This window comes from Tiliqua scincoides, chromosome 1 (assembly GCF_035046505.1).
Source record: "Tiliqua scincoides isolate rTilSci1 chromosome 1, rTilSci1.hap2, whole genome shotgun sequence".
Taxonomy (NCBI): Eukaryota; Metazoa; Chordata; class Lepidosauria; order Squamata; family Scincidae; genus Tiliqua; species Tiliqua scincoides.
This window is the reverse complement of record NC_089821.1, coordinates 18,592,464-18,614,590: the sequence shown is the minus strand read 5'-3', so window position 1 is coordinate 18,614,590 and position 22,127 is coordinate 18,592,464. Positions and strand designations below refer to the sequence as shown.

The 22,127-nt window shown below is 42.0% G+C and overlaps 1 protein-coding gene across 2 annotated transcripts in view; it reads left to right on the top strand.

The window, feature by feature from the left end:
- SIPA1L1 (signal induced proliferation associated 1 like 1) overlaps positions 1-22,127 on the top strand; it is a 200,031-nt gene that overhangs the window by 145,142 nt on the left and 32,762 nt on the right. The window contains exons 7-12 of one of the 2 annotated variants that reach the window (XM_066631761.1): positions 316-419; positions 6,316-6,473; positions 7,136-7,712; positions 8,609-8,883; positions 12,733-12,999; positions 19,521-19,670. In XM_066631761.1, the coding sequence (XP_066487858.1) occupies positions 316-419; positions 6,316-6,473; positions 7,136-7,712; positions 8,609-8,883; positions 12,733-12,999; positions 19,521-19,670 (1,531 nt within the window). The remainder of the gene's footprint in view (positions 1-315; positions 420-6,315; positions 6,474-7,135; positions 7,713-8,608; positions 8,884-12,732; positions 13,000-19,520; positions 19,671-22,127) is intronic. The other variant, XM_066631765.1, reaches the window with a different exon arrangement.

Sequence of the window (22,127 nt, the reverse complement as noted above, 5' to 3'; positions counted from 1 at the left end):
TTTTTCCTCTAGCCTGTGTTAAAATACTACTCTTGCTCACAAGCAGTTCATTTGGCTTAAATACTTTATTAGTATAAACCTTTTATATTTAATAAGAACTACTGACTCTTATTTGTTTCTTCATGAAGAGATGTGAACAACCAACGTCTACAAAATGAACAGATGTGTTTCTTAGAAAGGCTACTAAATGCATGTGGTAGGACATCAAAAATGTTGTTTTGGATGTCAGTGGTCTTCAAAGAGTTGCAGTTTTGCAGATTGCATAAGTGTTAATTTTAACAGTAAACTGGATCTCATTTCTTATTTTAACTGCAGCTGATTCAACTGGCACCCACTCTCTTTATACAACATACAAAGACTATGAGATCATGTTTCATGTTTCCACCATGCTGCCATACACACCTAACAACAAGCAACAGGTATGATAAATTCTGCACCATCTTTAGAACTGCCATAAATGTCTTGCAATCTAAAGTTAACAGAGTAACAGAAAATAAACATTCTAGTACTGTCATAGGAAATTCAGTACAAGTGCAGTATGCAGGAATTATTTATATCCAAAAACTTGTAGAAAGAACCATGACCATTCTCAAGGGAAAGCAAGTCTATATCACTTTCTGCCTTAAGTAATTGTGTAGTGCTAGAGTTTCCATGTACGAGCAATAATTATTCATGTTTGAAATAATTGTTGTATTCTGGCCAAAGGTTTGATCTATCATAACAGAACATGTCTATATTTAATTACTAAGTTGTATTAAGAAATTTGTATCTTGCCTTCCCACTCATTGCTTAGATGCTCAAGACAACTAAATAGCATGAATTTTTTTGTGCATTCAAGATACTGAACATGCAAATCTGTAGGCATTCTCCCCCCCCCCAGCACTTTTAAAATACGTTGCACTAACTTTGAGAGATTATATCTCAGGTGACCATGAGAGGAATAGCTTTGTTTAGAAGAAATGGCTCTTTGTAGCAGAGACTTGACTGAAGCTAGAAGTGTTTGAAATCCTTATTGCAGTAAAATTAACCCCTGCTAACTGGGTAAGAGGCACACTTTCAAGTGGGTGCTCCTCTTTATAGCAGGGAGAAAGTAACTAGCCCAGCTCACCCCAGCAGTGTCTTTTCTAGTGACTGTCTGCTGGTGTTCTTTTGCATCTTTTTAGATTGTGAGCCCTTTTGGGACAGGGAGCCACTAGTTGTTTGATTTTTCTCTGTAAACCGCTTTGTGAACTTTTAGTTGAAAAGCGGTATATAAATACTGTTAATAATAATAATAATAATAAATAATAATAATAATAATAAATATTTGTGGTTAGTTCTGTGTTCAAAAAAAGGGGGGGAAACTCAAATTCTCTTTATTCAGCCTAGTTTTCATACCTGAATCTGTTTATTTGCAATTAATGTACCAGTTCAACAATTTCAGTTGTCCATAGTGTGTGTCAACAATTTCAGTTGTGCAGTGTGTGTCACACACATTTGGCTCCCCTCACCTCTGGAGGGTGGGCGGGGGGGATGTCCCTGGTTTTCCATGGTTTCACTTAACTGTGGGGGGGGGGATGTTCCAGAACAGAACCCCCAAGGATACCGTGCTACATGAGACAAAACTTTATACTGACCACTTGATAAGTTTATCTAACCATATTACACTGTTTTGAGATACTACATGTTGGATAGTCAGATCTTGAAAACGAAAAGCCTATTTGAGCTAGTACTTTGTTTTGGAGTCGCATGTGAAAAATATCTAAGTGGCTGCAAGAAGTTCAGATTATACCAGTCAGACAAGTTGGCTGGTTCTGGCTTAAGATTTAGCAAATAATTAAACAGACTAACTTATGAAATGGTGCTGTTCAGCTAGTAGTTCTGTTCAGATTTTTCTTTAGGACTTTTGAGAGAAGAAGTGCAACTGTTTCCAACTAAAACAGCACTAGCTTTTCCAAAATCAGTATTCCGTGAGTGTGTTTGTGTGTGTGTGTGTGTGAGAGAGAGAGAGAGAGAGAGAGAGAGAGAGAGAGAATATGTTCCTCTTGAGAGCTACTGCTTGGGTTTGTGGGCTTCTACAGTCAAGTTTTCACACCATCAGTATTTAGATAAGCTACTCAGGTAACCAAAAGGCGTGAAGCATACGGAGGGTGGGGGTACACCTCACTGCTTCCATGGGTTCAGGATGAAGTGCAGCATTGACAATTTATACCAATAACTCAAGAAGCAAAGATTTTAAACCAGTAGTTCACTTTATCTGGGTATAAAAGAAATAACACACATGTTATGCAGAACAAGAATCATCTTATTTAGAATATTTATATACCGCTTTTCCACAGGAGTAGTTCACAAAGCAGTTTACATAATAAAATAAATCAGTAAATGGTTCTCTGGTTCCAAAAGGCTCACAATCTTAAAAAAAAATGCAGGAGACACCAGCAACAGCCATTGCTAAATATAAGAGGACACCACTTTAAAAGGTGTCTCTTTGCCCAGTTAGCTACTGCACAACAGACATGTCATTTCATGGAGCTTAGTAGTATAACCTGTTCAAGGAGCCATGTTAAAGAGCATTGTCTCAATCATACCCTGCCCACAATGATTGTATCCCACCCTGAGTCAGCAGAGAGGTGGGCTGGTTCTCCATGGTTTTCTCAGAACCTGGGTGAGGAGGAATGAGATGTCTCATTCTAACCTGTTTATTGAGGACACAACAATTTAAATTTATACCAATATTTCCTCATGAAGAGATAAGATTAAAATATGTGTCAGCAGTGTTACAAAACACTTTTCTAACTTTCCAAGTCCGAAGGTGATTGCATCCTTTTATCTAAAATCAAAGTTTTATTTGTTGTTTTGGTTTTTGTTTGACCACTTTGATATCATCTATTCATTCCATCCAGTACCTTTAAACAAAACTGCTCTCCAGAATTGCTTCAATAGCTTCTTTTCCACTCCCAAATATTGTTTAATCCTGTTAAAGATAGCGAATAAGTGTGTTTTGCTAGCACATTGAAAAGCCGTAGTGGAATCAAACTCCTTTCTTCATAGTCGAAGCCATTTTTTTTTCTCCATGTCCTCTCAGAGGGTATAAAAGGGGTATTACTTTTCTCCCTTGGAGTCTCCCAAGATGAATTTCCTAAGCAGGAAGGTGACTTGTCCTGTCCCATAAAACATTGTATGAAGAGACTTTGGATATTTGCCCTATGGGCAGCCCAATCCTAAGCTGCCTGGGGCACCCAGGCTCGGCAGCACCAAGAATGGCTGCCGCCGGATCCTGCGCACCTTGGGCTACCACGGGAGGCACCTCAGGAGAAGGGGATTTTCATCCCCTTCCCCCAGGTAACGTAAGCAGCCCCACAATGGGGCTACTCACTAGGTAAGGTAAAGGCGCTCGTGTAGGGTGCAGAGCCCTCCACAAGCAGCTTGGATCCTGCGGAGCAGAGCTCTGCAGACTCGCCTCCCATCCCTCCCCCAGGCACGCCTCCAGCCTGCTACCCTCCCCGCATCATGGCTCCCCCGCCCTCTCTCTGCCCCTGCTGGCCTTCCCACTCCCCAGAACGCCTCCTCCCCGCCCCTGCTTACCGTGCCATGGCTCGGTGGTCTGGGAGACCACTGAGCTGCGGAGGCTGGGCGACTGCCCCGTGCTAGCCCAGCACTAGCTGGCGCTGGGCTAGCACAGGCAGAAGCCCAGCAGTGCCTTATGGCACGTTAGCAACTGTGCTCAGTGGCACGAAGCCGTGCTGCCAAGCTCAGGATTGGGCTCTCAGTTGCAACACTGGAAAAAGTGACACCTCATGTAGCTCCAGTAAAAGCGTGTTTCCTGCTCAAATGCTTGGACTGAACTCAATCCTGGTTCATGCTATTCAGCTAAGGCAGTCATTTTAAACCACTGTGTTGTGGCGCATTGGTGTGCCCCAAGTGTTCACAGGTGTGCCACAGGAATTTGGGGAAGGTCATTTATTAAAAATGCCAATGGGGTATTTGAGCCCCCCTGCTGGCAGCATAGTGTGCCTTATCAATTGTCAAAAACCGAATGGTGTGCCCTGACAATTTTAGTGCCTTGTCAGTGTGCTGAGAGATGAAAAAGGTTGAAAATCACTGAGCTAAGGGCAGTGCTGCAGTAGCATGCCGTAACTGCTCAGGGTTGAGCAGTGAGGTTGCAAAGTTTGCGGACGACACCAAACTTTTCCAAGTGGTGAAGATCAGAAGTGATTGTGAGGAGCTCCAGAAGGATCTCTCCAAACTGGCAGAATGGACAGCAAAATGGCAGATGCGCTTCAGTGTCAGTAAGTGTAAAGTCATGCACATTGGGACAAAAAATCAAAACTTTAGATATAGGCTGATGGGTTCTGAGCTGTCTGTGACAGATCAGGAGAGAGATCTTGGGGTGGTGGTGGACAGGTCGATGAAAGTGTCGACCCAATGTGCGGCAGCAGTGAAGAAGGCCAATTCTATGCTTGGGATCATTAGGAAAGGTATTGAGAACAAAACAGCTAATATTATAATGCCGTTGTACAAATCTATGGTAAGGCCACACCTGGAGTATTGTGTCCAGTTCTAGTCACCACATCTCAAAAAAGACATAGTGGAAATGGAAAAGGTGCAAAAGAGAGCGACTAAGATGATTACTGGGCTGGGGCACCTTCCTTATGAGGAAAGGCTACGGCGTTTGGGCCTCTTCAGCCTAGAAAAGAGGTGCCTGAGGGGGGACATGATTGAGACATACAAAATTGTGCAGGAGATGGACAGAGTGGATAGGGAGATGCTCTTTACACTCTCACATAACACCAGAACCAGGGGACATCCACTAAAACTGAGTGTTGGGAGAGTTAGAACAGACAAAAGAAAATATTTCTTTACTCAGCGTGTGGTTGGTCTGTGGAACTCCTTGCCACATGATGTGGTGACGGCATCTAGCCTAGATGCCTTTAAAAGGGGATTGGACAAGTTTCTGGAGGAAAAATCCATTATGGGGTACAAGCCATGATGTGTATGTGCAACCTCCTGATTTTAGAAATGGGCTATGTCAGAATGCCAGATGCAAGGGAGGGCACCAGGATGAGGTCTCTTGTTATCTGGTGTGCTCCCTGGGGCATTTGGTGGGCCGCTGTGAGATACAGGAAGCTGGACTAGATGGGCCTATGGGTTCTGATCCAGTGGGGCTGTTCTTATGTAACCCTTTATCACACAAATGGGTGCAGGACTCTGTTAGATCTTCCCTTGCTTTCTTGAAGGGGAGAATCACCTGATCCTAGCCTCCCTGTGAACATGAGGAGATCCCACTTCACACTGCTGTCTGAGGTGGTGGAGTGCAAGGGGCATGAACAGCTCATCCATTACAATATTGTAGCAATACTCTGAACTACGGCACGAAAAGATTGGATATTTAAGCAATACTTAAGGAAGTATCTCTCTCGGTTAATGTGCAAGAACAAAATCTTGCCCAGTGTATTTCCCATGGCATTTTCCTGCAGATGTAAATTGCTGAAATGCTGTCAGTTTTTCCTCCTTGAGTTATTGCTACATATTTTACTCACATAAATTTCTCCTTTCAGTAGCATTTTGATTGCTTAAAATGTTGCTTCTGTTCCTTGTTTAGATTGAGAGAGCTGCAGAAATGGATGCATATCTGAAACAGCTATCTGAAGTTTTTAGAAGAACCATTTGTTAATTCAGGGAATTGACGTGATTAGATTGTACCTTCTCACCAATATTTTTATTATCTAAAATAGAACTATTTTGGGTCACTGTGGCTATTTCTGTCAAATAGTATCTTGTATTTATTGTGTCTATTGTAAGAAGCTTTAGGGTTTTTCATCCTAGAGAAAATATTTTTAGGGATATAAATGAATAAAAAAGCACAGAAAGATTTGTCATGGCAATACTGCCACTGTAAAAAAAAAAAATACAAAAACTCAATTTTAATGCACTAAATGTTCTTATCTTGGTGAAAAGCACTAGCAGTTTATAATGTTTGGAAGAAAATACCAAGCAAACGACACAATAACATAAATTCTATTACTATAAATTAGATTTTTAAAACATTCACAATCTTCCCTGACAATGTTGCTTTGTATTAAAATACATCTTAAACTGTTGTTATGGAAACATGGGTGCAAAATGCTAGTAATGGTTTGTTTTTAGATACCGCTTATAGCCAAATTCCTCATTTGCTTGCTCAAATATACGGCATGTTAGAACCATAATTTCTTTGAATGGAATAATTTAAAATATTCCAAGTGTTATGATGGCATTAACTGGAAAAATGGATGACCTGCAATGAGAAGACTAGTATAAATGTAATATTTTCATTTTATTGTCTTCACCTTATAGCTCTTAAGAAAACGACATATTGGAAATGACATTGTGACAATAGTTTTCCAAGAACCTGGAGCAGAGTCATTCAGCCCAAAGAACATTCGTTCACACTTTCAGCACGTCTTTGTCATTGTCCGAGTGCACAATCCATCCACTGACAATGTCTGTTACAGGTATCTGTTACTTGCTTCAGCAACTAGATTATGGTAATAAAGCTGCAGGTTAATGTATTTTTGCAAATTTTGCATTTCATGGTAATTTTGAATTTCAGTACTTGGACATTTGCTTCGGCATAGGAGAGGCAGGGTGTAAATCGCTTAAAATAAAGTACTGGAAATCTGAGAACCAGTTAGCATTGCTGTTTTCCCCCACAGAGAAAAGATAGCATGTGGGATAATTGATTTTAAAGCATATAGTTTATGTTAGTTAGTGAGCTAACTATAGTTAGTGAGCTTACACTGAAACTGGGTTTCAGAAATGGCCAGGTGAATTTTAAAATTTAGCATGATTCTAGCATGAGTAGTTCTAGTTTCTAAAAATATAGTGGAAATTAAATTTAATATGCCTATGACCATGGTCATGTGTACACAGAGAAATGGAAGGATTTTGAGAATGCCGAAGTCAATGTTTGAAAGATGTGTGTTACAGGGAATGTGGAAAGGAATATGGTATGTACATGTACAGCCTTCTTTCAAAGATATTTTGTGGTGAGAGGCTACTAAAATTCAAAGGAGGGAATGGTGAATCAATGAGTAGAAAATGGCTGATAGGTTATTTTCATTCAGTGTAGTATTATACAATAGCATTAAATCACATTTTTATTGTGTTTTTGTAGTGTTGCTGTGACAAGATCCAGAGATGTGCCTTCATTTGGACCACCAATCCCCAAAGGCATCACTTTCCCCAAATCCAATGTGTTCAGGGACTTCTTGCTAGCTAAAGTGATCAATGCTGAGAATGCAGCTCATAAATCAGAGAAGTTCCGTGCCATGGCCACCAGAACCCGCCAGGAATACTTGAAAGATTTGGCAGAAAAGAATGTCACAAATACACCTATTGATCCTTCTGGCAAATTCCCCTTCATCTCACTTGCCTCCAAAAAGAAGGAGAAGTCCAAGCCTCCTCCAGGGGTAGAACTCCATAGTTCCGGTGCTATTGTGTGGAGCCTCCGTGCACAAGACTATAGCAAGGGTGTAGATACAGATTGTCTCTTGGGCATTTCGAATGAATTTGTTGTTATAATTGAACAGGATACAAAGAGTGTTGTGTTCAATTGTTCCTGCAGAGATGTAATAGGGTGGACTTCAACTGACACAAGTGTCAAAATTTTCTACGAAAGGGGTGAATGTGTTTCTGTGGAGAGTTTTAAAAACAACACTGAAGATATCAAAGAGGTTATCAAAAGGCTGGAGGTTAGAATTCTCTCTTTTTATATTTAGCCTGGATCTTCAGGCATGAATGCATTCAAATAGAAATAGATTGGATTCATTCTCACATCCCAGCAGCAGATATATTGCTTGTGAAGTAAGATAATCCACCAGTCTGTGCTGTCATTGTGTGATATCAGTAATTGGAATTATTTTTCTGTTTTTCCCCCTCAAAGATGGAATCTGACTAGGACAAGAAATGTCTTGCAGTTTGTTTTTTTTCTTCTAACAGGAATTAAGCCTGTTAGTGTGTCATTACAAGCTATGGTGTACTATTTTGTAACAGATTATATAGAAAACCTACATCTTTACACCATCAAAAAATAACGTTCTCTGTACCATGAAGGAAAACAGTTGCATTTTCTTGTTGTATTCAGAATTATTCATTAGCAGCAGAATCCCTTGAGCAATAGAACAAGATTGCATTTCCTATGAAACAGACAACTGCATGCCAACAAATAATTTTACTAAATAATAAATAATTCTCTAATTAAAGAATTACTGTAAAATTTCATCATATTAATACAGTAATAATCTAACAAAGCAGTTTGTTGGCACTTAAATGACTCCTGGCATATAACTCCTTCATGAATATTTGATATGTGTTACTGCTTTCCTTTAACTCTTTGATAAAATCCATAGAATTGTAAGTCATTACTGGATTACAGCTGGGTGATCATACAAAATAATACCTGGGATTTCCTCCAATAATAAACTAGTTAGCTTCTGCAGCTATTGTACCCACCGGTAGTCAGAATAAGGAATATCATTGCTCCACGTTGCTACATATACTTTTTTTTTAAACTATCCTATTTGTCTTCTACAAAAACATTGTACTAAACTTTTTCCACTGTCCCTCATCACTCTTTTGCAATTCTCAGCTTGTGACAAAGGGCTGTGAATCAGTGGAAATGACTCTGCGTCGGAATGGACTGGGGCAACTTGGTTTCCATGTGAACTATGAAGGAATTGTGGCAGACGTTGAACCATATGGCTATGCTTGGCAAGCAGGATTACGGCAAGGCAGCAGATTAGTGGAAATCTGCACCGTGGCTGTAGCTACCCTAAGCCATGAGCAAATGATTGATCTCTTACGGACATCAGTTACTGTGAAGGTTGTCATTATCCCACCTCATGAGGACTGTACTCCACGAAGGTATGGGGGAGGGGACAGACAATCAATGGAAAATAGATAGCAGCCAAGTTACGAAACATACTTTGTTTCAAATTCATATAATGCAGAGGCTAGAACTTCTAAGGGCACAATCCTAGAATGCACTGGGGCTGATAAAAGTCCCTTGCACTCGCTCAGGAATGTCGCAAAAGTGCCATAAAGCACTTTTGCACCACTCATAGTGGAGATAGGCTGGCAGACTGGTGTGCACCAGGCTCCCTATGCTGCCACAGGCCCCGAGGAAAAGGTGAGTTCTGTCAGCTGAGCTTGGCCGACGCAGGGGTAATGGGGGAGCATGGGAAGGAGGCAGGAGGGAGGCGTTTCAGGACGGGGAGAGGGTGGGTGGCAGGCGTTCCTGGAGGGCAGGTGGGCAGGGAGTGGGAGGCAGGGCCAGGATTCTGCAGTTATGCTGAATCCTGACCCTGTTCCCAGGCAGCATGGCACAGCTCCAGGCTGCTCAAATCTGCACCACCTCATCAGGTGGCGCAGATTCAAGTAGATCCATTGGAACTGCTGCAGCACGACATGGGGTAAGGGGAAATGTTTCCTCTAGCCTCAGGCTGCACTGCTTTTGGCCCCAAACTTGCACTGGATGCAGCACAGGCCCACTGGCCTACCTGCTTCCAGCACAAGTTAGGATTGCACCCTAAGTTTATTCAACTGAATATCCAGTTAACAAGTTGGTCTGTTTTACATAAAATGGTGTCTTCCTGCTATATTTGTTTGGCCAGAGAAATAGTAAAGTTGAAGGTGGTTACTGTGCATTTTATCCAAGTACATAAGTACATCTCATGAACCTCAGCAGCCTTATTTTTATGCTTATCGTATAGAAATGATACCATACCATGACAGTTACTAAAATCTCAAGCTCCCCATGAAAATAACACATGTACAACTCTGAAAGAGACACAGGAATTGTTGAGGATGTTGGATCTGGTTGCCAATGTGACTGTTTTTCTAGAGTTATTAAAGCTACTTGCTAAAGACAGAAGTCCATTTTTTAAATTATACAGAAATAAATAGTTAGATGTTAATCTCTTGAACAGAGCGAGGGCATTCTTTAAGCCTTAATTTAGGTAGAATAATACATTTTAAGCAGCACGTGCTGCTTTTTATCATTTAAATCACTGATTTATAACAGGTCAATCTTTTTATCTGACCTAAATAATAAATTAAGGGAATACTTTCACTGTATACTGAAAAAGTCCCAAACTACATGTTTCAAAGTGCATGTATTTTATATATGTACAAAGAACATGGCCCTTGCTTTTCTTCCCTCTTCTTTTCACTAGGGCAAGGGTGAGAGTGAAGTGACCTGACATTATATAGGGTAGAAGGACTTTAGATCTTGACCCGCCACTGCTATTCCGATTGTAGCTGTCACCCTGCCATGCGCGCAGTTTATAGTTTTGAAACTCTTTGCTTGAAATTCAGTGGAAGCTTTTAAAACCGTAAATAGAACAAGGGGAGTATGCAATTAAGGTTGGGACAGCTATGGGATAACTCTCCATGATAGTTAAAATGAAAAATGTAAAAAGCAGGCGTCAAACTCATGTGTTCTTTGTAATGTATAACTTGAGCCTAAATGTACAAAAATTTAGTGACAGGATGGGAATTAAGAGAAAAGTTTCTCCATAAATTATTGGAGGATCATTTATGTAATAGAATGAATAACTGGAAAGCTCACTTGGCTGTCATGGGGAAAGAAAGTAGAACCAATGTTATGTAGAAGGCACAAATTCGATTTACATAACAACCAGTTCTAAATTAAGTACAGCAAAACACAGGCTTAAGATGAGTGAATTGAGAGAGGATTTGCAATTTGGCAGACATTCTTAGCCATATTTATGTTGTTGCTTGCCTGTAGTTAGTCCGAAACCACCTGCTGAGAGTTTTTTTTTTGAAAAACCCATATAGCCCTCAACTATTCTTTGCGCAAAACAAAGCTATGAGATTTTTTAAAGTCACTTTTAGAAATGTCATTTTCAGTTCTTCCCTAAATACCGTAGTCCTGCGGTTTTCAAACTCTCAGGGAGTTTGAAACCCGCAGTAAGTCTTTGCAGGAGTGGGAGGGAAGGCAGCAGGGGCAGGGGGAAGGCAGTGACGCGATCCCCAGGATCGCGTCACTCAGGGGTCTGCAGGGACTGGGGTACACCCTCCAGACCCTGCAGTAGCCGTCCCTGGGTGCGGGGAGTCCTGCAGGGCTCTCCAAGTCAGGGAAAGTGAGAGTGGAGAGATAGCGCTCTGCCTCCGCAAAACCAGAAGCGAAGCGCGATCTCTCCATTCTCGCTTTCCCTGACCTGGGGAGCCCTGCAGGCACTCGTGCAGGGCTCCCCGCACCTAGGGATGGCTGCTGCAGGGAATGGAGGGTGCACCCTAGTCCCTGCAGCCCTGTCAGAAGGGAAAGTGTAGCAATTGCGCTCCGCTTCCGCTTTAGCGGAGGCGAGGCGTGATCGCCCCACTCTCACTTTCCCTGACCTGGGGACTGAGAAGGTCGCGCAGTGCTCCCTGCACCCCCGGGAGGCTGCAGTAGGCTTGGGCAAGTGTACCCAAGCCCCTGCAGCCCCCCTGAGCAGTGTGATCCTGGGGATTGCGCCGCTGCCTCCTCCCTGCCTCCTGGCAGCCCCCGCCCCTTAAGGGGAAAGAGACCAGGGCCCTCAGGCTGGGGCGTTGCGAATGCCCCAGTTTGAATACCACTGCTGTAGTCCTTTAGTATCTACAGAGATTTGGTTCCAAATCATCGGTGTACCATGGATACCGATATCAATGGATACTGGAATCCCCTTTTTGAAATGAGTAAAACTGTAAAAATCAGTAGGAAAATAGCCTTTCCTACTTTCGCACAGCAAAATCACACCATTTGCAGGGCAGTCTTCTGTGCTCCCAGAAGCCATTCTGGGATGAGCCAGGGAGGGTGGTCAATCGACCTGGTAAATAGCTTCTGGGAGCACAGAAGACTCTCCTATAGCCCTGTAAGCAGCACAATTTTCCGGCACAAAGGTTGGGAAGGCTATTTTCTTACTGAATTTTATTTTTTTTAAACATTTTAAAAAGGGGGCCCTGGTATCCATGGATACTGAAATCCTTGGATGCTGGACTCATGGTTAAGGTGGGTCCACTGAACAAAATAGAATGTTTGTTTATTTTAAACAATAGTTACTTTATGCTTTTAGTTGCAAAGTCATAGTCCCACCTTATATGCAGTATGATGAGGCTTTGAGTTTTAGAAACGTGGTATATAAATCTTTTAAAAATACGTCCTCTTTTTTGGTGGGGAGGCCACAACTGGTTTAAGCATATTTCTGTTCCAAAGGCTATAAATTAGGATTAGAAAGTAGCTTTTTTTAAAAAAAAAAGAAAACTAAAAATTGAGAGAGCCAAAAAAAAAATCTATTGCAGGTCGTGTCTCCTTTATCTGCCTATTTGTTACCTGCGGATTTGACCCAGTGTTGGTCCAAGGCTGACCTGTAACTCCCATACATGACCAGAAGGTCTTTTGGTCGCACCCAAAGGATGGTCTGAGGCCCCAGGAAGGCCTTAGAAGTGCTCTGTAGAGCCTTCCACACGCGACCTCCCCAAGCCTCACTGCCCAGAAGCAGATGTCACCCCTGACCGTGGTTTTCATTATCCATGGTCTTCAGCACTTGCGGGCAGTCTGGGAATGGAATCCCCTCAGATGACGGTTGACCTGTACTAGTAAAATCTGGTCTGTGTTCAGAATTTACAATTCAAGCATCCTTACTGCTGTCTTATATTAGTACAGTGTAGTACAGACACTTATTTTCATTCCTTATTTCCCAATAATCTTACCTTTTCTTCCCTCTTTTTCAGAAGTTATTCAGAAACTCATCGCATGCCAGTGGTGGAATATAAAATGAATGATGGTGGAGTACCGTATGAGTTCAAGTTCCCCTTCAGAAATAACAACAAATGGCAGCGGAACACTAACAAGGGGCAGAGTTCTCATATGCAACAGATGCAAAGTCCAGCAACCTCCAGGGTAGCCTCAGGGAAGGAAGGAAAAATGCCTCCCCCAGAGCGTGCAGCCAACATTCCCCGCAGTATCTCTAGTGATGGGCGCCCACTGGAGAGTAGAAGGTAGGGAATTGATTTGTATCTCGTCTTTACTCTGTAGCAGATTACAGCACTTTGAAATCAGAGTCATAAAATAAGATTTAAATACCTATTTACAGAGCAAAAGTAAAACCCTCAAGTCAGAGTTAACATTTAACTCCCACTCTTCATTTCTTAATCAGACCAAACAAAAAAAAGTGTTTGTTACAATTTCCAGGAAGTATTCCTAATGTCAAATAAGTTTCACTAAGCCACTTGTCAGCAGCTATAGATTGCTGACATGATCCCATAGTGTTCAGGCTCATTCGAGGCATATCCTCTCACTTTTCCAATGTGAAAGGGACTAGTGGACTGTAAATATGCTTACTCACTTTTGTTAAACTTTTTTTCTCTCCTGTCCTTTCCCTCTTCTTAACTACAGCACATGACTGGGGAGATTAAATTTATGACCCCTCTCCTCTTAGATTGTTTATGAAGAGAAGACAAATGGGTTACAAAAGACCTAACAAAAGCCAGCATCCTTGTGGAATTACAGAGTAATGAGCTATTCTAGGTCATTCAGCCTCTTTTTATACCCACAGTCAAACTGTCACAGCACTCTGAAGGCCTTCACGCTTTTTTTTAAAGGTGTTTAAATCACTGAATGTTGTTGATTGGTTGGGAAAGCGGGACTGCTGGAATTAATGTATGTAAAGAAATAGTGTGCAGTAGCAAGTATTCAGTACAATAGCTTCTGTGAGGTTTGACCTTGAGGTGAGCAAACCAGAATAAGAATGCATCTTTGACCTGAGATTCCCTAAGGGAAAGGAGGGATATAAATCTTTTAAATAAATAATAATAATAATATATAATATACAGTATTTATATACCGCCTTTCTTGGTCTTTATTCAAGACTTTATTCAAGGCGGTTTACACAGGCAGGCTTATTAAATCCACGCAGGGATTTTTACAAATTGAAAGAAGGTTCTCTCTTTCAAGAACCACCACATTCAAGATGTTACACTCCGATCTGGTTTAACATTCTGGCCTCCATCCTCCCACGCTCTGAGCAGATGGAACAGCTCAGCTGCAGCTTGCCAGCTGCTTCAAGGTCACACGGTGCCGGTGGCCTCGAACTGGCGACCTTGTGGATGTTAATCTTCAGGCAAATGGACGCTCTACCCTCTAGACCAGACCTCCTGCCCGTAATAATGGTAATAATGGTAATAATGGTAATAAGCATCTTACCATTACATCCTTTACTTTTATAATTACAAGGCCATTCTGATGACATTTTAGATTTTATCACAATTCCGCTCCTTCTGTATTGTTATAAGGAAAAGTTGATCTGGTCTGTGGAAGTCTGATCTTGCTTGTATTCCAGTGTTTCTCAACCAGTGGTATGGTTACTACCAGTGGTACTTGAGGTGGTATCTGGTGGTACTCATAGGACCTATGGACACCTGCCACTGGGCAGCGAGGCCAGGAACAAACAGTGGTAGTAGGCTCCAAGGTATACCTTTCTGTGCTTGAAAAAGCCCTTCCTATTTGTTGTGTTGCATCTGCCTCCCAACCTAGAAATAACTGGCAATGATGTCATCACCAGATACTTCTGGTGGTACTTGAAATAGGTGGCCCATGTGAAGTGGTACAGTGGAGGTCAAAGAGAAACACTGTTGTAGTCTATTTAATGCTAGTTTAACATGTAAGAAGTATCAGCTTATTTTGCCAGTTCCAGATTTTTTTCCAAGAATTGTTTCAACACAGAGAAAAGATAGTCTGAAACATGTTAGTATTTTTGCACGGACAAACACACAGGCTAGGAAAGGATCGGGCTCAGTGGCATGATGATAATAATAAAACCATAATATTATATACTGTTCGATGCATAATTTACCACTGAATGCAATGAAAGAAACCGGAGTGAAATATCTCCACTCTATCAAAAGTTATGACCAGAAAACAAAAATTCAACTGTCTTATGTAACAAAAAAGTATATTTCCTTAATTCAGAACGGACCAATGAGACTGATTGTGCAAAGAGCCAATGAGATGTTGTTATAACAGTACAGAACCCATAAGTTGTTAGTAAGATGACACCCTCGGGGGGGGGGGTGTTGACACAACTAGTGACCAAAATAGCAAAAATAATGGTTTGTAGGAATAATACCATCATGTTATATACCATTTGATGCATAATTTACAGCAGAATGCAATAAAAAAACCATGTTGAAATATCTGTGTTCTATCAGAAGGTATAGCCAAATAACCAGCAGGGTGTGGCAATGGTACATCACCATGCCCACCACCTGGATTATTGCCCCACCTACTGCATGGGAGGAGATCCGCCGTGTGGGTGACGCCCTGGCCTCCCACACCGGGTGCCGCAGACCACTGATCAGGCCTGCATTGTCCCTTGCTTTTATTTTTGATTGGTTAATGCCAGCCAGATGTAACTTACTGTTATTTCGTATTGCTATACTGACAAAGCCAGTTTTGCCTGAAGACCTGGGCTTAAGACTAAAGCTCATTTGACACTAATACAGACAGACCTGTGTGCATTCAGCTGTCATATGTTCTGCCCAAAGTTCCAGCAACGCCTAAACTCTTTGTGGAGTTCGTTTTGATGCCATAAAATGTTCCCCATCTTCATCTCTCCTACCTCCCTACCCCTCCTTTAAAATATTCAAATTCACAGCTAAAAATAATCACTGTAATAAGACATATCAGTTCAAACTTTCAGTAGGAAACTTTCTTGGTGCTGGGCACTGAATTTTTCTGTTCAGGTGGACCAGTTGCATTTCTTTGATCTCGGCTCACCTTATGCTTCATGTTTTTCTGTGTTGCAAGTGTGCTAGGACTTTTGGGAGCCTGTAATTAAATGAGATTTGCTTTTGGGTGACTTGTAGTGATAAGGGGAGAAAGATTGAAAAATACTTTATGCATCCAGGCTGCAATTCCTTACATGCTTATGTGGGAGTAAGCTTCATTGAACATGGTGGGACATTTCCAACTAAACATGTATTCGGGTGGGATGTAAAAATACTACATTAGTAAATACCCTCCTTGGCAATATTGCAAACTTCTGGTTCTCTGCTATTGCTTATACAGTTACCTGACTTTTTTTCTTACTGTAATTAGAAGAATAATTGTGGACTGCATCTCACAATGACTGGGAAAATATATTTGGGAAGAAGCTTGTGAGAGGGCTTTCAACTAAGCAGCATGGGGGAAGGAGACAACTCCACTGCATACCACTGGAGACAGGAACGTGGGTGACGGGCAGCCCAATCCTGAACTGCCCGGGTCACCCAGGCTTGGCACCACCGAGAACGGCTGCCGACAGATGCTGCGCGCCCTGAGCTACCGCAGGAGGCGCCTTGGGAGGAGGGGATTTTCATCCCCTTCCCCCAGGTAAGGTAAGCAGCTCCGCAATGGGGCTACTTACTTTACTCGGTGGTAAGGTAAAGGCACTCGTGTAGGGCGCAGAGCCCTCCATGAGCGCCTTGGATCCAGCGGAGCAGATCTCCTTGGACCCGCCTCCCATCCCTCCCCTGGGTACACCTCCCCCACCCCCCTCCCCACGTCACGCTTCCCCCTGCCCTCTCTTCTCCCCCCCGCCAGCCTCTCTCCTCCCTGGAACGCCTCCTCACTGCCCCCTCCCTTGCTAGCCTTCCCCGTGAGCTAGCATAGGCAGGAGCTCAGTGGTGAGGCTCGCAAACATGGCTTACGGCAAGTTTGCAGCAGTGCTTGGTGGCACAGAGCCATGCCACCGAGCACAGGATTGGGCTTTTAGAGGCTGTTGGAACTGTAACAGTGGAAAACACCAATGCAAATGGCAAAGTGAATGGGGGTTGTATCTATGGCTTCAGGTCTCTACACCAATGTGCAAAGCATGGAGAAAAAACAAGATGAACTAAAACTGTTGCTATGGGGATGTGAGTACGATATAGTAGGCATTACTGAAACCGAGCCTCATGAGTGGAATGCAGTAATGGAAAGGTATAACTTATTGAATAACAGACAAAACAGAAAGGGGATATGAGACACTATATGTTTAGGAAATTTGCATCCACAAAGAAATCCATGAAGGTGAGAGGAAAAGGCTGGATTAGAGCATTTGGTTAAAATTAAAAGGGGAGGAAAGCGATGGTGTCATAACTGTGGGAGTCTGTTTTTTTCCGAGTCACCCAAGAGGAATGTGTATAGGAAGTGGAGGGAGTTGCAAATTGACAAAGATGAATACAAACATATAGCTGTTAAGGTAAAGGGAGAGAGTCAGGAGAGCTAAAACTCAAGAGTTAGGGAGGAGAAGAAAAACAAAAGGGGCTTTATGGATTATAAAAGGGAAAGAACATGGTTCTTATAATGGTTCAGGAGAAAGAACAAGGCAGCAGTGGGTCCTCTGCCTGAGGAAGATAGTGAAATGCAGATAGGTGATGGAGAACCAGAGAAGTGAAAGGAGAAGGTGAACAAATGTGCTCTCTAACATTAAGAAAGGGGAAAAAGGAGGTCTGGGCAACTGCCGGGAAGGTGCTGGAGCAAAACATGAAGTGGTCTGTCTATGAGCATTTAGAAAGGAGGGCAGTGATTACTAAGTTTGCCAGGTACACCTGATCTCCTTCTGTGATAGTGACTAGCTCGTAGATTGCTGTTGACCTGTTTGTAATGTCAGCTTTATAAACACAAAACCTTATTGCCTTGACCTGGATAAAGTATTCACTGACTGGGTTACAATTATCAAAATCAATGATTCTGCTGCTGTGACATTTTATTCCCTATACCATAGGCAGTTTATGAAATCCAGTCTCTCTTTGCAGCCAGCATTTAATGACTACCAGGCAAAATATTTGGGACGTTTACTATGTAGCGTCGTCTGGTAGTAATATTATTTTACCAAGACTAAAAATACTGACTTGAACAAAATGGCAGACACACAGTTTATAGGGTTGCCTATAAAGACAGCTGGAGAAAAACCAGGCTGGTCATTTTTAGTTTTATTGTTGACTCTAGAGCAGCAGTTGCCAGACATGAAGTCAGTTGCCAGACACAGCACTGACTCTCACATTTACTGTGGCTATGGAGTGCACTCAGCTATTCTTGGACTTGGGCTTCCCCACTGAGATCAGTAGGAGAATGACTTGTTGTGGCACCCACATGCCAGCCTTAGCAGCAGCGCATCACGTTAGCACAGTTGGGCAAGAGGAGGAGGACATAGGGAGTGAAAAGAGTTGTCATAGCCAACCCTTCTGCACACCCTTGTCAAGGATGAGGTTGCTGGCCACCAGCAGCATCTGTCTGGCTGTTCACTTTCTCAAAACCTACCTGGAATGGTGGCAAATGAGGAGCACAGTTTGGGTCAGCCACAGGCAGACAAGTGGCCCATAGCAGAAGATCGAACACTAGCAGCAGCCTCTGTGGGAGGCAGTAGCCATGTTGCCCTCTGAAACTGAAGTGACATCCTATCAGTGTCAACTGGGGCACAGTTGCATGGCTGTTTCACACTTATTAGGGATTGGATACCTTCTTACCACTGCATGTACATTCTATTCCTATTTATTGCAGTATAATGCTGATGCAACCTTTTACTAGCCCTCTGTGTGTGCATCATAGCTTTTCTCTGTTTCCTGCATGCCTTGATAATTGTGCATTTTCTCAAATACATGTGTAAAGATGGTTCAGTTTTTCTTGAGTTACTGATGCTGCGTGCAGTTCATTTCTTGTTTTCTGATTATGGCACAGTTGTAGTCTGGATTACCTGGAGACTTCTGGGGGCCTGAAATTTATATTTATTTTAATCTGCCCTTTTAACTTCAATTTTGGCCCCCTGGCACCACAGTGACCAGGACTGTCACTGGAAACCAATATAACTTGGAACAACACTACCACACCTGTATGAAAGCACAAGACCAGACAAACTGTGTCTGTGTGAAAGCTGTATTAATATACAGCTGACCAGAAGTCAGGATGTCCAGGGAACCCAGTGTACTATAAAGCTCCGATTTTCTCCAGAATTGGTGGTATCTACTATATGAGACCTCCTGAGAATGAAATATTCTGTAGTGTGCAGATGTGGAGCAAATGTTTTATACTAAAGTATACTTATACTAAAGTATACTAAACACAAAATTCCAGTACTGGATTTTACAAAGTGGTGGGATGTTTCACAGATCATATTGGTTAATATTGAGGTTTTTTAAAAAAAGTATACTAAACCTGGTTCTGAAATGTGTGGGTGAATCACTTTTTAATTTGGATGAAATATGTTGTGTGTTAATATTCGTTGCTTTGCAAATAGCAAAGCAACTCAGCAAGTTTATTTCTGGTAGCCCTTGGAAACAGTAATTCTCCCCTTTGCCTCCCCCTGATCTTTCCCCACTGTTCCATAGAGAGTAGGTTAATAAAGGAAAATACATACTGCCCTCCAGCTGGCTTCATATTTTACTGTCTCGATGAACTGACATTGCTGATGTGGCAGTTCCCATAATAGTATTGTTGCCTTTTCAAGCTTTGCACTGTGGTGGTTCCTTTAATAATGTAGAATGGGGGTGTTTGTATTGAACAGATTATCTCCTGGTTCAGATGTCTACGTCACAGTTTCATCCATTGCTTTAGCAAGATCACAGCAATGCCGTAATTCTCCCAGCAACTTGTCATCCTCTAGTGATACTGGCTCTGGTGGAGGAACCTACAGGCAAAAATCCATGCCTGAAGGGTAGGCTCTCATGCATTTATTTCCTTATGCTGCCTTTTTATATGCTGTTTGGTTGCTTTAGATTAGGAGACTAGAGAACCAAAGTGAATTTTACTCAGGCCCTAACAAAAAGTGAGATTGTACTATATTGTAGGTAGTTCTTGTGCTGCACCAACTGAAGTGACATCCTATCAGTGTCAACTGGGGCACAGTTGCATGGCTGTTTCACACTTGTCAGGGATTGGATGCTTCCTTACCACTGCATGTACATTCCATCCCTCTTTACTGCAGTGTAATGCTGATGCAACCTTGTACTTGTACTAGAAGGGTTGGTGCTGGCTCTCAGTATGGTGAAAGTGAGGATGTCATCCCACTACATCTACCCACTTGTCAAAAACTGATGCATAGTCCCACAATTGTATTCTCCAACTATGTTGAAGCATGTCTGATTTTAGAGCTTTGTTCAGAGAGCTGGTACTCCTGCCCCTTTCCTCATTCAGAAAGGCAAGCATCTCTGTGCCTATACCAAGTCTCGGGGAGAGCATCTTCAGTTCCTTTCTGACTGCTGCTTACTAGGTAACTTTTCTTTCTTTGTTTTCCTAGGTAGAGTAACGTATCTCACAAAAACAAAAATAGCTGCAGCAGTTAAAGAGTTTTTCTTTTGCATTTAGCACAGCAGACCACTTTGAAGAAGTGCTGCTGTTGTGGTGCTGAAGTTCTTGCTTCAGATGGCCATAATTTTGTTTGAAATTTATAGGCAAGGAGTTTTATGTTCACAGCTAGAGGTTCATAAAGCAGGCTCACAGCACGTGTTCTAGAGAGCACCTTATCCTGGGAACAAGCCCAGATGGCTTTCTCCAATAAGGCATTGATGGATAGATGCATTGTGTCTTTTAGACCAGCTTCTGCTTCCTTATCACCTCTACCCATCCCTACCATTCCTGGTGTCAGAATCAGAATGTCTTCCAAGAATTGCAGCTCCAATAATTAAGAGACCAAGCATGCTTCCAGCTCAGCAGCTAAGTGCCCAAAAGTTTGAACCACAGATGGAACTGAGCCAATTTGAATCCCTCGGTTCCTTACACTTTGAAGGAACTGAAGAGAAAATATATCCCTGACAGGTATCTACTGACCTATTCCTGTTCTCTACCACAGCCACTTCCTCATGGTCTACCATGATGTTGCCTTTCAGAGTCTGCTGTACTCTGCAATGCAGATTTCAATGCTGGTCAGCCTTGGACTTGCTCTGGCTGCTGGACCTTCATAACAGAATTTGACTCAACCAAAATCAGGGTACCAACATCTGAAACATCTTCATTTACCAACTAACAATGCCATGATGGATATATGTTCCCAAACAGGTTCCATCTCAAATTATCCTCTAGGAAAATCTAGAAGCATAGAGAAAACATCTGTCCTTGCTTTGAAGACTGTCATTATTTCTCATGTTCTGAATTCCAACAGCTTCCTTGGGATTTTATTTATTTAGTTTATTTGATTTATATACCAATTTCTAAGCACCTAAAGTGGTGTACAACAGAAGAAAACACATAAAGATAAAACATTAAAATAAAATAAAACCATTAAAACCATGGTTTTTGAGTGTTTGGCTCTGTCTGCCACTGTCTCAGTCCCTCCACAATCATTGGCCATCATTTGCTCACTTTAGCCTACCATGATGATTTTGAAATCAACAGTACCAACCTATGGTTTCATCCACATATCCACTACCACCTCAGCTTCAGCATCAATTTTCTGTTTTCACACCTCAACATGATGCTGCAATTCATCCTGCAGCCCCATAGTTTCATTAATTCCATTTGCTGCACTGGCCCTCTCTTCAGTCCCCCATAGTGCCTATTCCTATGCCTTCAGTACTGACACCTTCACAACTGATAATTTACCACTATCAGTGGTTCTGCTATCTGATCAAGCCAGGCTTTAATTTTTATCTGCTCTCTGACAATGTGATCTATTTGATACCATTATTTCCTGCCACAGAGAAAAATCCTCAGGAGATTCTAATTCAGAATGTTATAATTTAGGTTCTTCTGACAGTGGGGATAATGCATTAAAGCTCTCCCTTGACTATGTAGTTGGTGATGTTAAACCAACACTCTTAACAAATGGCCTTAGGCGCTACTTGAAACAAATTACATGCATAGCACAGTTGTTTAGAACCGAGATACAGCACATTCTTTCATCTGTTGATGATCCAATTTTTCAACTTGTTTCCCAGGATGTGTCTGTGCTTCCTTTACTCTTACAAATAGTAAAATACTTGTGGAATAGACAGGTGTTCACCAGCTCCTTCTATCTTCTGCGTCTTTTATAATATATACACCAGATCCCCTCCTTTAGTACAGGTTAGGTTCAAGGTGTCTATACTTAAGTGATTTTGTACATAAGTTCAACATCACTATTATCAGTCGCCAACATGTTGTGAAATATGAAAAAAAGTATTTACAGTATATATTG